The sequence below is a fragment of the Pimephales promelas genome, chromosome 8 (genome assembly GCF_988280905.1).
Source record: "Pimephales promelas chromosome 8, fPimPro1.hap1.1, whole genome shotgun sequence".
In the NCBI taxonomy this organism is placed as follows: domain Eukaryota; kingdom Metazoa; phylum Chordata; class Actinopteri; order Cypriniformes; family Leuciscidae; genus Pimephales; species Pimephales promelas.
The window spans coordinates 39283892-39300746 of record NC_142776.1 but is presented as its reverse complement, the minus strand read 5'-3'; the positions used below and the strand labels follow the sequence as shown (position 1 = coordinate 39300746).

The 16855-nt window shown below is 40.0% G+C and overlaps 2 protein-coding genes across 3 annotated transcripts in view; one reads left to right on the top strand and one right to left on the bottom strand.

Moving 5' to 3' along the window:
• Nucleotides 1–815: 815 nt before the first annotated feature.
• arhgap40 (Rho GTPase activating protein 40) overlaps nt 816–16855 on the bottom strand; it is a 17934-nt gene continuing 1894 nt past the window's right edge. Inside the window, exons 3-16 of one of the 2 annotated variants that reach the window (XM_089134558.1) lie at nt 13595–13785; nt 12708–12928; nt 11396–11474; nt 10777–10928; nt 9333–9498; nt 9155–9246; nt 8660–8737; nt 7173–7332; nt 6571–6653; nt 5530–5736; nt 4835–4978; nt 3708–3850; nt 3569–3624; nt 816–3451 (exon numbers count right to left, since the gene is read on the bottom strand). In XM_089134558.1, coding sequence (XP_088990684.1) covers nt 3348–3451; nt 3569–3624; nt 3708–3850; nt 4835–4978; nt 5530–5736; nt 6571–6653; nt 7173–7332; nt 8660–8737; nt 9155–9246; nt 9333–9498; nt 10777–10928; nt 11396–11474; nt 12708–12928; nt 13595–13785 — 1876 coding nt within the window. In that variant the 3' untranslated portion in view covers nt 816–3347. Of the gene's footprint in view, nt 3452–3568; nt 3625–3707; nt 3854–4834; nt 4979–5529; nt 5737–6570; nt 6654–7172; nt 7333–8659; nt 8738–9154; nt 9247–9332; nt 9499–10776; nt 10929–11395; nt 11475–12707; nt 12929–13594; nt 13786–16855 lie in introns of both variants that reach the window. The other variant, XM_089134557.1, reaches the window with a different exon arrangement.
• Nucleotides 13725–16855, top strand: part of ppp1r16b (protein phosphatase 1, regulatory subunit 16B) — a 44850-nt gene continuing 41719 nt past the window's right edge. The window contains exons 1-2 of the mRNA XM_089134559.1: nt 13725–13814; nt 13901–14051. The gene's annotated coding sequence lies outside the window, so the exon portion shown is untranslated. The remainder of the gene's footprint in view (nt 13815–13900; nt 14052–16855) is intronic.

Genomic DNA, 16855 nt, shown 5'->3' with positions numbered 1-16855 from the left:
TATGAAAAAAGTCATAATAATGAGATAAGGTAGAAATTATGAGGTAAACACTGTCATAATAAAGAAAAAGTAAAAATTAGGACAAAAAGTAAAAATTATAAGTCATAAAGAAATAAAAATAACATTATAAGAAATTACAACATACTGTCATAATTATGAGATGTAAAATTTGAAATGTTGACTAAAAGCCGTAAATATGAGAAAAAAAGAGTCAATGTATTGAGGTAAAAAGTATAAATTACAACTGTAATAATTATGATAAAAATTCAAAATTCTGACATAAATGCAAATGATGAGATATAAACTCATATATACTGCAATTTTATGAGATTAAAAAGTTTAAAATATAACAAGAATAAAATTGTCCTAATTATGAATTTAGATCAATTTACAATTATTATCTTATAATTTCTATTTTTTTTAATCTCACAACGACTTAATGTCATATGCTGTTTATATCATAATTTAGAATTTTTGTCATAATTGCCATAATTGAAAAAAACTCGAAATTATGATATAAAGTTGAAATTATGACATACTAAAGCGAAAATATTATTTCATGTCCCAATTATGATTTGGAAAAGCATGAGTTTGCTTGTGTGTGCTTCCACAGATCTAAGATGAGGAGTCGGTTTATCAGGAGTGATCAACAATAAAAAGCCGTTCCTGCGAGAAACGCATCAGAGCGAGAGATTCGGCCGCGGATCAATAACCCGTCAGCGGAGTCACTGATAGCACTGCCGCTTCACAACACGCTTAACACAGATAATGACCCTCCACACACACACACACACACACACACAACAGAACTCAAACACATTCAAAGTCTGTTTATTACGTCATCAATACAAAACACACAGTCACAAACACAAGCGTGTAACTCGCTATCGTTCACATTAGAGACACTGCAGGATCCGGTTCTCTTCGTCTCGCTTCCAGCACTCATATCAAACACGGAGATTAAAAAGTCTTATAAAATTAAGAAAAGTAGAGGTGTAAACTTCTTACATAAAGATCCATTTACCGGAGAAGCAGAATGACTGAATAAATCCTGTTTTCTGAGAAGAAACGTATCAAAATGAACAACAAGAATCAATTTAATTCAAATCAATTTTTTTTTTTTCAGAACAATTCCTTCTCCTGTAAATGTCTTGCTGGAAAACAAGACAAAGATTCGGTTGAACTTTTAGCAGTGCAGCGACACAACAGAGGAACACTGATTACACAACAACTTCAACAGACTGATGGAATAATGTTCATATGAGTGACAGTCCAACTGCAAAATCCCCAAAGCCAGATGCTGTCAGTGTGTGTGTTGGGAAGTCGTCCATGTGTCGCCTCAACGATGACCTACATCTGACAGAACATCTTTCTTCAGGCTTTGTCCGTGCCCGCCCAACTGTGACACACGACACCGCCTGTCCTCCGCCGCTCTGCCCAGCTACACGCGCTCTAACGCTTGGCTAACATTCACAGTCGGTTATCAAATGTCATTTCTGAACCAACAATTTATTTCATCTTCGGACTAGCAATATTTCTAGCGCTCATCGCCAGAGAGACGCCATGCGGCTTTACCTTGAGTTTCCTTATGCCAGTGTGTGTTAGATTAGCGTTAGCAAAGCGAGTGTGTAAGCGTGTTCTGGAAGCGGATGATGAAACGGAGTGTGTCTGGGTGAGGGATGAGGCTTGACAGTGTGTGATGGATGTTATCGACTGTTACACACAGCATGATCTCACTAACACTCGGGAATATGACAAATGACATCATACACAATACTATCGGAACATCGGGAAGCTCGTTTCCGCCGCAGAATGACAGAGGACGAGGGAGTCGCAATTTATCTCGCAATGAGTTTTTCCTCACAACTGTGAGTTTATAAACAGTTTTGACTACTTCTCGCAATTTATTTATAAATTGCAATTAGGATTTTTCTCGCAACTGCGAGTTTATAAACCACAATAATTTTTTTTCTCACAGTTCCCAGTTTATAAACGACAGTTTAGACTTTTTCTCGCAATTCCCAGTTTATAAACGACAATTTAGACTTTTTCTCGCAATTCCCAGTTTATAAACGACAATTTAGACTTTTTCTCGCAATTCCCAGTATATAAACGACAATTTAGACTTTTTCTCGCAATTCCCAGTTTATAAACGACAATTTAGACTTTTTCTCGCAATTCCCAGTATATAAACCACAATTTAGACTTTTTCTCGCAATTCCCAGTATATAAACGACAATTTAGACTTTTTCTCGCAATTCCCAATTTATAAACGACAATTTTGCCCTTTTCTCGCAATTCCCAGTTTATAAATGACAATTTAGACTTTTTCTCGCAATTCCCAGTATATAAACGACAATTTCGACTTTTTCTCGCAATTCCCAATTTATAAACGACAATTTTGATTCTTTTCTCACAATTCACAGTTTATAAATCACAATTTTTAGATTATAAACATAAATCGTAATCCAGTTTATTAACAGCAATTTTTACTTTTTATTGCAATTCCGAGTTTATAAAATGCAATTTTTACTTTTTCTCACAATTCCGTTTATAAATGACAATTTAGATTTTTTTTCTCTCAATTGCGAGTTTATAAACGACAATTTTGACTTTTTTCTCGCAATTCTGTTTATAAACCATAATTTTGACTTTTTCCTCACAATTCAGTTTATAAATCGCAATTTTGAGCTTTTCTCGCAATTTTGAGTTTAGAAATCACAAGTCTGACTTTTTCTCTCAATTCGGAATTTATAAACTGCAATTTTGACTTTTCACAATTTTCAAGTTAATAAACCAGAATTCTAATTTTTTTTGCAACTGTAAGTTTCTAAATTCCAAGATATAAACTCCAAATTGTAAGAAATAAAGTCAGATAAAAAAATTGCAAATACCTTTTTTATTGTTTTACTCCGTGGCGGAAACAAGCTTCCATGTAAACATCAGGATATAGTCAAAGGAAACAGAGCGATAAAGAGCTGAGTCTAGAAAGTGCTTCAATATAGTACAATAACATATTTAAATGTAGTACTGAAGGTAATAATTCATATCATAAAAGTGTAAAACGAGCTCAGAAGAGCTGCAGTGACACGATGAGGAACATTCATGTTTTAATGTTTAATACTGCGAGGCATCAGATCTGCACATCCATCACATCAGCAAACACTGGCACTTAATAAATAATAATCAGAACCATCAAATCTCAGCTTTACACCATAACAACACGAGTGTAGAAGTCCAGCTTCAGAGAAGTCAGGGTTCAGACCTCGTCTCACGCCTGAAGAAACACCAGCGCTCGAGAGGTCAAAGGTCTCCGCTCTTCTAGAGGAGTGTGTGTGTGTGTGTGTCTACTGCCCTCTGCTGGCCGATCTCAGTTTGATGATCCACTCACCGCTCGGGTTGTTGTTGTGCAAGTCAAACAAATGAGTCTCTGGATCCAAACAATGTTCACCTGATCCATGAAACAAGATTACAAATATAAATATGCACATCAATATTAGTATTATAGTATTACCCTATAGTAACTCATATTATTCAGGGTCTGGGTTCAGTCTTGAGAAACACTCACCGATATTTCCTCCGACTTCATAGACGGCCCAGTCTGGGAGAGACGCGGAGCCGTTCCTGTGAGGGGGAAGGTAAACAAATGCATTTTACTAAAGGATTTTATTTCTGTGTGTGTGTGTGTGTGTGTGTGTGTGTGTTACCGTTTCAGGAGACCCCTGCTGTTATCGGAGGCGTGCAGCTCTCTATAAAACTGTGACATCAGGTCTGAGGCGCGAGAGTTCATGGCCAGACGAAACTCCATCGAGGAACTCACGTCACCCAGCTGGATCTTTACAGTACGACACTGCTGAACACACACACACACACAAAGAAAATAATTAGATCTTAATAACTGATCATTATGAGTCAAAGATCATTAGCCAAAAACTCCTTAAAATCAAAAGGGGACTTTTTTTAACTATAGAATTATTATTATTATTATTATGGATATCTGAACATATTACTTTTATATATAATTGAATATTACACATTATTAATATGAATATATATTTTATAATATAGCATTTTCAATTAAGAAAATTACGCTTTTTTTACGAGCATGAGAGAATTTGACAGCAAACCGACATTTATTTCTAAGTTTAATTATTCCACATGGTTTGAAGAGGACGGGTTTATTCGTAATAGTTGAGGATTGTGTTTTGAGGAATATCTCGCAGCACGAGCTCACGTCACGATCTCTAGAGCGTTTACACACTTCATGTGCTCAATCAGGTCCTGTAAGCATCTAAAGCCTCTAAAGGGATCATCCCTTCACCCTCTCTCTCTCACACACACGACCTGTCGCTCTCCTTATTCCCCGTACACTACCAGTCAAAAGTTTGGGATCTGCAAGATTTGTAATGTTGAAGTCTGCGATTAAAAATGCCACAAAAAAAAAACAGTGAAATATTATTACAATGTAAAACTGCTGTTTTCTATGTGAATATATAATTAATATATAAAAAGATTCCATTTAAAATAAATGCGTTTAAAAAAATATAAGTTACTATTTCCAACACTGATAATAATAATCAGATCCTCATATTAGAGTCAAGTCAACTCAATTAAATAAATTTAAAATCGTATTTTAATCAAATATAAATTTTAATCAAATAAATGTCAAATTAAATCTTCCCCTCTCTCTCTCTCTCTCTCTCGCTCTCTCTCTCTCTCTCTCTCTCTCTCTCTCTCGCTCTGTTGGAGTTTTTGTTTGTGGTTTTAAATACGTTACGAGAGAGCGATTTCTGCTAAAATGGCCATGTATAATCGCAGGAAGCGAGACCCTCACCTCGGCGGAGGGCTTGCCGGGCTTGTCTCTGCTGTCCGTGTGGATCTTGCGGAGGAGGTTCTTGATGCGCTTGTCGTAGAACTGGTACCGGCGGCTGCTGTTCTCGTTCAGTTTCCTCACTTGACTCAACAGGAAGTTGGGAACCTACAGAACAGCCGAGCAGACGCTCATGAAGCAGACCAACCCGTGCAAACCCATGCACAAAACTGCAATATTACATTAAGCATTTGCGTTTCCATCCAAAATCAGGAAATAGTGCAAAATATCAGTAACAAGAATGCAATCGCTGTCATGTTCTCTCGCCCGAGGTTTATCGGATGATGTTTTCCCACTGTTGTTTGAGTGTTCAGATCTCGTCGTCACTCCAAACATTCATGATCTGTTGAGGATTTATTCTGTGAATGTATTTCCCTCATTATTTATGCGCATGTCTCCTAGTGATGAGAGAAACAAAGCTTTTTAACACTTTGAATGAACTGCAGTAATTGCTGGTGTGGAAGTGCTGGCGACCCCTGCTGGTCAGAACAGTGTAAACGCCGCGAGAACACACACATTAAAACACCTTTTACAAACCAATAGCAAATATTTACCCAAAAGTGTAATTATTAAAGTCCCGCTCCTCAGCTTTAGCATGTGTGTGTTCACGTACGCATGATAACAGGTGTGTGTGTGTGTGTGCACGTGAGGAGGTTCACCGTCCACAGCAGGTCCTGGTACCGGATGAGGAGCCGCATGATGTGGGCCGCCCGCTCCGCCTGACCCTTCTCCGGACCCGACGACAGCTTACTGGGAACCGCTTTATGCAGGAAGAGATTGGGAGCCATGATGGTGGAGACGGCCCACAGGTTCATGCGGTTCTGCCGCTCACAGGTCACGACCTTACTGAGGAACTCCAGTAGCGCCTGCACACACACACACATCTATGTCAGTACATAGTAAAGTGTCATTATCATTACTCCAGTCTTCAGTGTCACATGACCCTTCAGAAATCACTCTAATATGAGGATCTGATGATCGACACACATGGGCTTGGAGTCAGAGGGGCGTAAGTGGCATTTTGGGCGAATATGAGTCCTTTATATCAAAATAAAGGTCTCGATGAGCTCAATCCAATGGTGCCAAAATACCTATCTGAGATCAAACCGTATTGAATAAAGCAACAAAAAGTCGTATTTGACTTTTTGAAAATATTTTAGAACATGTTCATTGTGTTAATATGCCATGCATTTTTTACTTAAATTCTCATTTGATGCAAGTATGCCTGTGGTTACAATGTTTGTGGTTTAAGGTTAATAATACAGGTGATTGTAGCGTGGTCAAAATTTTGTTTTGTCTCTCCAGTAAAGTTTGTTAAAAGCCACTTACGCCCTCGTTATGATTATTATCAGTGTTGAACACAGTTTATATTTTTGTGGAAACTGTGATATATATATATATTTTTTAGGATTCTTTGATGAATGTAAGCGGTGGAGTGAGTTGGGCTGTGGAAAGCACTTCATGTGACTGACACACACACACACACACACACACACAGTTATATAAACGACTGACTGTGGGCTGTGAACACACACACACACACACACACACACACACACACTCAGTTCATTGCGTTAAGGAATTTCTCTTATGTAACGGGACCAGAGCGCTGATGATGATGATGAGTCACTATGACACAGCAATGAGTATGACAGGCGCGCGCGCGTGTGTGTGTGTGTGTGTGTGTGTGTGTGTTGTACCTTCAGTGTGTTTCTGTTGGGTTCTGGCAGCAGCAACACGAGGAGATTGAGCATGTGCAGCTTCTGCTTCAGGTCCACTATATCTGTGCGAAACAATTCACAAATGATTCTTCATGAGCGTCTCTAACCCCTCACGCGGTGCGGACACAAACACTAATATATCATACAAGTCAAAATTTATGACTATCCTTTACTTCAATTACCAAACACTGGATCCAATACTGCTGTAATCCTTCCTTTATTAGCACAGGTTCTGTCAGCAACACCATCGTCAAATATGATTGACAGTTAGCATACGGTTTGGATTAGCGGTATGGTTCAGTTCTGGGCAGCCTAGCATGGATAAGAGCAGCGATTACATGATTGTATTCCCGATATCCTTCATTACTAAAGATATTAAAGTACAACATAATTGAGGATTGATTGTGATTGGAAGGGGAATGAGAACGGCAGACGGAGACGGAGACGGGAGGAGGAGGGTAACCGCGACCGCTGCCGATAACACTGACGAGCTCAGACTCGTACTCCTATAGCGGGACCCGCCGGTACTGACGCTACGCTTGATGTTTGTGTGTCTGTGCGAGCCGATCTGATGAACACACCTTTGACGGCACTGAAGGCGTTGAGGTGTTCGGCCGTCAGCAACGGCGCCGGCAGTTCCCGGATCAGCTTCTTCATCAGCGCCGCGGCGTCGTTCGGACTCACCTCGTCCCAGACGAAGGAGCCGCTGTAAAACGAGCTCTCCAACTTCTGCTGCAGAACCTGAGAGGAACACACACACACACACACACACACACACACACACACACACACACACACACACACACACACACACACACACACACACACACTGTGAGCAACACACACACCGCAGGCCTCATGAATACAGTAATTTTTGGTTTGACTGTACATTTCTTAATGCATGTGTGTGTTTTTATATATGCAAAATAATTATACACAGCACACACACACATATATTATGTAAACACAAACTTTTACTGTGGATGTGATTAACCCTTGTGCATCCTTTTTTGTCCTTTTCAGTTTTGTTTTTTTGATCACTTTGCCTGTGTTAAAGCTAACTGCAAAAAACTTGGCACAGGTGTGTATTTTTATTGTAATTTTACTATTTCACCATCATTTTCTTAAAAAAATATACAAGAAATACTCCCTCTCAGCACCTTTTGGACAAAAATGTCCTCATTGAAAACTGCCATTTTTTTAATCCCCGGTTCAGTTAACTATAAAATTATGCAATCTTTGTTAAGAGGCTTTCATTCTGATGGCATTTTATTTTTGACTATTTTTTATCAGATGGTGCCATTTTTTTTTTTTAAGTTTGGCCTATAAAACAAATATCACTTTATTCCTGTTTTCTGGTTCGGCATATTATAGAGCCAACTGGATAAATTATGCAACAATATTTGTGTGTGTGTGTTGGTATAGATGTCAGAGTGTGGTTAGTATGTGTGTTATAAAAAATATGTGTGTGTGTTTGTAATACTGAGAGAGAAAAACTGCAAACTCAAATCCACTCACTGTGAGCTCCAGTGGGGTTTTGCTGCCACCCAATGGGGAAAATATGTCACTACGCCCAAACAAACTGTTACCGAAAGCTCATTTTTTGAGATATCATCCTCAAATTTGGAACACAACCTATTTAGATTTATGGCTTTGATTTTATTGCAGTTTTGAGTTCAACCTGATTTATAAAATATATATTTTAAATAAAATATTTTTTATAAGTAATTTTCATAAACTTATACCTATATAACTTTCTTTCGGATTTATTTATTATTTTTTTTACTTCAGCTATAATCTGCAAAGGGTCTTCTTTAAAATGATACCAAACTTAAGTCTGTGCTCCTAAGCGTCACATTTTTATGACAGTTTTTTGACATGGACATTTTTGTCCTCTTTTTACCTATGAGTAACTTTTTTAATTGATGCACAAGGATTAATCGTTGCCCAGCACTAATGCGATGCCAGATGTTCATCCAGTCATTGAACACGAGGAATACAACAGTTCAGACAAGCACTTCAGTGGACACGATGTTACTTATTTGTTTCTAATAATGTTTCATGTTACTTTTATTCTGGCCTGAGAGCCGGGGACCCGCAGAATCCCCTCCGAATCCAGACCCTTCTTCTCCAGGAACGACAGGAGCTGAAAACAAGGAAAACAGTCATGTTGAAAACACCCAAGATTCCAACTTTTAAAGTCACGATGAAACGGAAGTAGCGACGGAGTTACAAAGTAACATTAATCGTTAGCAACAGTGTTAAAGTGACTAAACATGAGATTCAATGTATCCACTTCGGAGAGCTTCGTCATAAACTGGAGCATAACGTGAGAGGGGGAACAGGAAATGATGTCATCACATACTACTTGGAGGAAGTGTGTGTGTGAGAAAGAGAAAGTGTGTGTTTGAGTGTTAGTGTGTGTGTGAAACAGGAAATGATGTCATCACGTACTGCTTGGAGGAAGTGTGTGTGTGAGAAAGAGAAAGTGTGTGTTTGTGAGTAAGTGAGAGTGTTTGAATGTAAGTGTGTGTGTGAAACAGGAAATGATGTCATCACGTACTGCTTGGAGGAAGAGTGGGATCTGAGTGCTGGGTTTGATCTTCTGATCGCTCTCCACCAATGAGGCGAGAGGAACGCCAAACAAACAGCTCTCTGACAGACGGGAAGACATTTGAAAGATTCGGATTATTCCAGTGTCACAGATCGAAACGGACGAGGTCAGGTGACAGGAAACTCACCAGGGATTTTCCTTTTGCAGGTTTTGTGTCGTTTGACCTCGAGCTCCAGAAGGTCACACAGCGCCGTCATGTCAATCAGCGCCAACTGGCGGACCTTCTTCAGGTCCTGATGGGAGAGATCCACGACCCGGGTCACTCCTAACCGGCACTGCGGACAGATGACCCTCTGAGAGAGAGAGAGAGAGAGAGGAGGTGAGACGCTTGATCATACTTCTCAACTCTTTTTATTTCAGGAATATTATTAGTGATAGACAAATATGATCGACTCATTTTTAGTAGGGATGGAAATCAACAGAAGCTTATCACAATATTTCATTTTTACAATTTTAAACATTTTAAGCATATTTTATATCTTATTAGGACTGCAATATATATATATATATCCTCCTTTTTGTCCTTTCTCGTATTTTAGACATTTAGACAGAGCTTGCTGTAAAATTACAACAAACTCGGTCGCAAAATTGCAACTCTGAGACGAAATTAAGGCCCTGAAACAATCGAGATTTGGCATGTGTGTATAAATACTGTGATACTATGCTGTATGGATTTAACCCCACCGCTATACATTATTATACTCTATATAACAGACAGACAGACAGTCAGTCAGATAGGCCTCGTTTACACTGCATGGTTCAAGTGACCCAAATCTGATTTTTTCCTCTCATGTGGCACAGATCGGATATGACCGGTGAACGTGACCGATTTTCTCAGATCGGATTCAGGCCTCATTCATATGTGGTAATAAATCGGATATGAATCGGATATGTGCATTTGCCTGTGCCAAGTAAGTTGACAAATCGGATATTCCCCAGTAAATGCGAGTCGTCCGTCATTAAAAAGTGTGCGATTACAGGCGCGATGGAAGAAAGATGCGGAGGGTTCATGTCTTTTGAGTGTTTGGGGTGAAGAGTGCAGGCGAAAATACAGGGTTGTTACAGAAATAAATCAGTTTTTGAAGACATTTCACGAGATATGAGGCATCATTGTAAGCGCTCGTGGCTTCAGTGCGTCTCCTCCCCTCTTTTTTCTCCGCCGTACGAGACCAATGTTTTGATGACTTTTCACAATATTGCGGAAAGAAAAACACAGGATAATTTTATTCACATCTGCATCCATTGCATTTTGTGCTGTTTTACTTAATTTCGGGTCAGAACGTCTACATTTAGTAGTTTCAGCAGTGTATAGTGTAAATGCAAAAATCGGATATGGGTCACTTTTAAAAGATGATGTAAGCAGGTCGTCAAAAAAATCAGATATAGTCAGAAAATCGGATTTGGGCATCAAGACCGGCAGTGTAAATGCAGCCTTAGACACAGTCAGACACACAGTAAGTCAGACACACAGTTACATAGACACAGACAGACAGACAGACAGACAGACAGATATATTCAGACAGACAGACAGACAGACAGACAGATATATTCAGACAGACAGTCAGTCTGACCGGCAGTGTCCCGTCATCTCTCCTGCTCGGGCTGCTGTTGTTCTGTGGTAGTTTGGCTTGTTTCAGTAAGATGGCCGCTTGTTCACAATACGCCACGTCTGTGATAAAGATCTCCTCCGTCTGTAGCCCTTGAGTCTCCTGCCCACTGACAGCTTCACACACACACACACACACACACACACAGTTAATGGCTGTTCTATTGACAGCGGGAAGCGTTCCGTATCTGATCCATTTGAATATCATTTCCATATGAAAAGGCAGGAAATTGCATGTTGTGTTCAAAGGGCAGATTCTGCATTCATGCTCGTATAATCAAAGCTCTGGCAGATTACGGCCCATCTCTCTGAATCTGAAGCATTTTACTCTTATTAAACACACATATGCTCTTATATTACTAGATGTGATGGTGAAGATATGCAGCTGAAAATAACACTACATAATGAACAGACCGGCGTTTCATTCCAGCATTACAGTCCATGTACACAGGACTCAGAGATCTCCACAATAATCAAAGCAGCTCTGCAAAACTGTGTTCAATAAATCAATATATTTTATTAGCTTCTCAGGCATTAGAAAAGCGTGTGTGTGTGTGTGTGTGTGTGTGTGTGTGTGTGTGTACCTGATCGTTGTGTCTTTGTCACGCTGTCCATGTTTCTGTGCGAGTCTGATTCGCTGTTGCGTGTCTCAGGAACTGCTGACTGAATAGAAAACAATTAGTTACACACACACACACACACACACACACACACACAATGTGTTATCTCTGAATTCAAGCCTTTATTCAGGTGCCAGTGATATGATCTGACATGACGTGAGTGTGTTATTGTCTGCTGTGAGCACGAACACACACACACACACACACACGCCTTTACAAATGCCACGACTGACTGTTTCTGAACAGATTCTCTCGTTATACAACAATACACACCGGGCCATCTACACACTTTAGCATGATTTCCTTTAATCTCACTGTTAAAGAGTTCAAGTCATAGTTTCATTACAGAAAGAGTCGTGATGAGCGATAAAACATTAAAGGATTAGTTCACTTTTGAAAAAACTTTTGCTGATAATTTACTCGCCCCCATGTCATCCAAGATGTCCATGTCTTTCTTTCCTCAGTCGAAAAGAAATGAAGGTTTTTGATGAAAACATTCCAGGATTTTTCTCCATATAATGGACTTCAATGGGAACCAAACGGTTCAAGGTCCAAAAGAGTAATACGTAATTACGTTCAAAAGGTCACGGGCGACGTAGCCGGAAGTACAGAATCAAAATCGTCCGACATCGTTGTTTTACCTTTTAATTCCTTTTTTTGTAAACGGCGTTTGAGTTAGTTTGCACGTTCAACCTATGCGTTCAACTTGACTCTGTACTTCCGGCTACGTCGCCCGTGACCTTTTGAACGTCATTACGTATTACGTGACGTTACAAACGCGCCTCACAGAATAGAGCAAGGCTAGCATTTGTCCTTAGAAAAGTTAGTTTTGAAATAACCGATCGTTTCGCATGATAAGACCCTTATTCATCGTCTGGTGTCGTTTAAAGCCCTTTGAACAGTTTGCACTGAAACTCTCATTTGGACCTTGAACCGTTTGGTCCCCATTGAAGTCCATTATATGGAGAAAATCCTAGAATTTTTTCATCAAAAACCTTAATTTCTTTTCGACTGAGGAAAGAAAGACATGGACATCTTGGATGACATGGGGGCGAGTAAATTATCAGCAAAAGCTTTTTTCAAAAGTGAACTAATCCATTAAGAGTTTTGCTTTATTTACTTTATTTTTATAGCAGATTTAGGAACGAGGACGTCCCTAAAGGAGGTTTTTGGAGATTCTGTCAGGCTTTGGTCACTTTGGGTACAAATTTGTTCCCAAAATAAAGTTAAGTAGGTACAAACACACTCACTCACACACTCACAGGTGTGTCGTTACCTGAGCGATAGCGTGTGTGAAGACGTCTCGGACGTGTCTCGGTGGTGTTTTGTTCCTCTTGCGCAGTGAGAGTGTGTACGAGTCGATGCGCTTCTGAACCGCGGCTGCTTGAGTCTTAGTGAGAGTCGACAACAGCACAGCTTTATCCTCGTCCTCCTCTTCACCCGTTACCAGTGGAGACAAACCAGCATCCAGCAGCCAGAGCTCGTCCTGCTCGCCGTCTGACACACACACACACACACACACACACACACGGAGCCGCAAGATTATTAATGAATATAAACATCACTCCGTCCTTGGTCTCTCTACTTTGGTTCCTGTACAGTATAGGATTGATTTTAAACTTGAGTATACACTTATTTATCAGATCTGCCAATGAGACTTTCAGATCAACAACTATAAAATGTACTTAAAATTGCAAGGGCCAAGTTAAGCCAGTAAGGGGATTGTGCGTTTGGGGTCGTAGACTCTGGAATAACCCTTACATGTTACGGATCCCTAACATTTGTCTAAGTTGCAGTGAAGCGTGAGACTCGCCAGTTCAGATGTTCAGGGTGTTCTGGCTCAAGCACACCTGCTGCCGCTAATGAAGCCCTTGATTAGTGAAGCAACGCCTGTTCTGCACATTTGTTTCAGATCTATTCAGGGGGGTGAATAATTTTGAGACTGCAGAAGTCATTAAAAGTTGCATTTTCAGTAAAATGGGGGGAACGTTTGTTGTGTTGAGCTATTCCAATTACTTTTTTGTCATTTTTGACTTCATTGCAAACAGCTGAAAGACTGTAAATTTGCAATGGGGGTTGAATAATTTCCATTTCAACTGTATACACACACACACACACATATGTCATCTCACAGCATCATCATGTGCATCTCCATCTCTGTACCTTCAGACTGTCGGGAGTCTCTCCTGCGGCTGCCGTCCGGCTCGGGGTCACTGCTGCTCCGGATGTTCTCCACTTCAGTCCAGAAGGACTCGAGGCACAAGCTGTCGGGCTTCAGGAGATCGGGAGAGTCCGGCTGCGGGTCCCGGGGGTCCGTCCAGGACTCAACGTTCATCTCGCTGAGGCTGCAGTCCCTGAAACACACCAGAAGAGGAAGAGAATGGTGAGGAAGAAACACATGAGTGTGTGTGTGTCAATGCAGCCGCTCTCATGATCCATGTTCTACTCAAACTACTTCCGTTTCTGCAGAACCGACACACACACACTCGACGGCTGCTCATCATGGCATCATATCACCTTCATACAAACATCATGCATGTGCTACATGGAGGAACTACTTCCTGTTCCGTTCCTGCAGGACCACCGAACGCTTTGAGGAGGTGATGAAGAGTTTCTGCAGGTAACTGACACACACACACACACACACACACACAGCTCAGTGAAGAGCGGCTGTTAAAGCAGTTTCTCTTCAGATGCACAGATTAAATCCAAGCTGCACTTCAGCGTCATGATGATGTCATTTTACACTGATACACACTGTTGATCTGACTGGTGTGTGTGTGTGTGTTTAATGGCAGATATCATTCTAATGTTATTTTCTGCTCAAGAAACATTTTATTTCTCAGGATTCTTTGATGAATAGAAAGTTCAAAAGAACAGCATTTATTTGAAATAGAATCTTTTGTAACATTAGAAATGTCTTTACTTTGATCAATTTCACACACACACTATAAACCATGTCGTCAGAGTGAGTTTAGTAAAGACTGTACCTGGCAGTGCGTTGAGTGTGTGTGTGTGTGTGTCTGGTGGAGTGTTGCTCATGCAGGTAAAGAAGGAAACGTCTCGGTCGACACAGTTTTCCGCGCTGGACGGGTTTAGATCGAACCAGACGCACCACAATCTCCTCCCTGGGCTTCATGTCCATAAAGTACATCTTCACTTACAGATCCATCAATGCAGATGAATCATCATAGTAATGTTTGAATATTTACAATATTCCGTCAGATATTCCTCATTCTCTAATAGATTTATGCTCTACTTCTTCAGTTCTGAGTGTAAAAATGTCCCGCTTTCAAACAGAAGATGCACACGGACGCGACTCACCAGTTGCTCATTGCTCTGCTATGTGTGTGTGTGTGTGTGTGTGTGTGTGTGTGTGCCGGAAGGAAAAAACCAGCAATACCACATCACTCTCACCTAAACCTGCTCATCTGGGACACACCCGACCCATTCACACACACACACACACACACACACACACACACACACAACATGCCATTCATAACTTTGATGAAAATAATCTTCCGCCTCTGACCCACATGTGTCTGTTATAATCACTGAAACACACAGATCACATGCAATGTTTACCACTTTAAAAAATCATGTCACTGCAGGAAAATATAATAATAGTACAAGTAATTAAAATGGAGAAAATCTGCAGTGCCAAAAATATACGACCAAATGTATTTATTTTGTCAATAAAACGAATGTACTATATATTAGTTTTTAATTTATTCAATCTTTTGTATTTTTAGGGGATTTTATTGTACTAAATTATATTTACGCTGGAAATTACATTTCCAAATTAAACTGTGGTAAATCTTGCTTTGAAGTCTGATCTCTTTTAAAAGACGACACTTGCAGATTATTCCTGAAGAGAAAACAGTTTTAAAAAGCGAACTTAAAAAAAAACTAAAATGGCCGAAGAGCACCAGAGGGTCAATGCACAGATTACCTGAAATATTGATCACACTGACGCACATGGACACAGATGTCAATCATTAGTTTTAATATTTTTTCTCTTTGACAGTATATGGACGAATCCAAACCCGGTTCTGCTCATCATTCATATCTTCCTCATATTCACACACACATTCCTCAGTCGTAATGAATTAGTGATGTGGACACAACTCTGTCATCTCACATTAAATCTGTCAGTAACACACATAGAGAATCTCCTGGTCAGCCTAACAGGAAGCCGTATGACGCACACACACACACACACACCATTGTTCTGTTCATTCTCAGGCTGCTGCTTCTTTCCTCAAAGTGAATAATAAAGTGTACATTAAACTCCAGGAGTAAAACACACACGGTTTGAGTCGCACACATGAACAAGCTCTCGGTTCTTCAGATCATGGAATGAAGACGAGCAGGCTTGTGTTCAGGTTCTCGTGCCGAAGAACGTCAGAGTATTTTTAAACCTGAAAAGTCCCCCTCCTTCCACATGTTGAGATCCATTGTTTCACAGACACACACACACACACACACACACAATGATGTGACTTTAATAGAGCGAGGGAACAAAAGTGTGAACACTGAAGGTTCAGGCTGCCATTATAACTAGATTACGGTCATGTTTTAAAGCTGCTTTATTATGCTTTTAATGATATGACTATTGGACACTGTCAGAAAAAAAGGTACAAAAGCTGTCACTGGGGCGGTACCTTTTCAAAACGGTACACTTTTGTACCTAAAGGGTGCATATTGGTACCATAATTGTATAAATATGTACCATGAAGGTACCAATATGCACCCTTTAGGTACAAAAGTGTACCGTTTTGAAAAGGTACCGCCCCAGTGACAGCTTTTGTACCTTTTTTTCTGAGAGACTATATCATTTATTTTTACATCAGGGTTCGTGCAAGGTGCTTAAAGTGCTTGAATGTGACGTTTTGAAATGTAAGTCCTGGAAAACCCTTCCAAACGGTAAAAATAAAGTTTTCAAGGGTTTTCCAGGACTTAAATTTCAAACGTCAAATTCCAGCACTTTAAGCACTCTGTAAGGAGCCTGCAAACGTTATTTCTCTGAACATTCAAACGTGTTAACAATGTTAACAAGTGACCACAAATGGAACATTCCATTCATTGTATCATTCTACGACTATACCGAGAACGTTACTTTTGAATGTTCTCTGATTTTTTTAAATGTAACAGTTTCATTTTTAAACGTCGTAACAGTAACATTTAAAAAAAAAAAATCACTGGACTAACTTTGAGAGAACATTTCCAGGAAATTGTAAAAGCGTTCCCTGTTAGCAGAGACTCTCCACTGTTGGACTCGCTTGGCAGTTTGGGTTCAGACTCTCATGTGCAGATGTTAGTAACTCGACCACTTTAAGATCAGTGTGATATTCAGGAGAACTAGTAGACGTCCAATGAGCCATTTTCACAGCAATGCGACAGAAGAACCATTTCTACAAA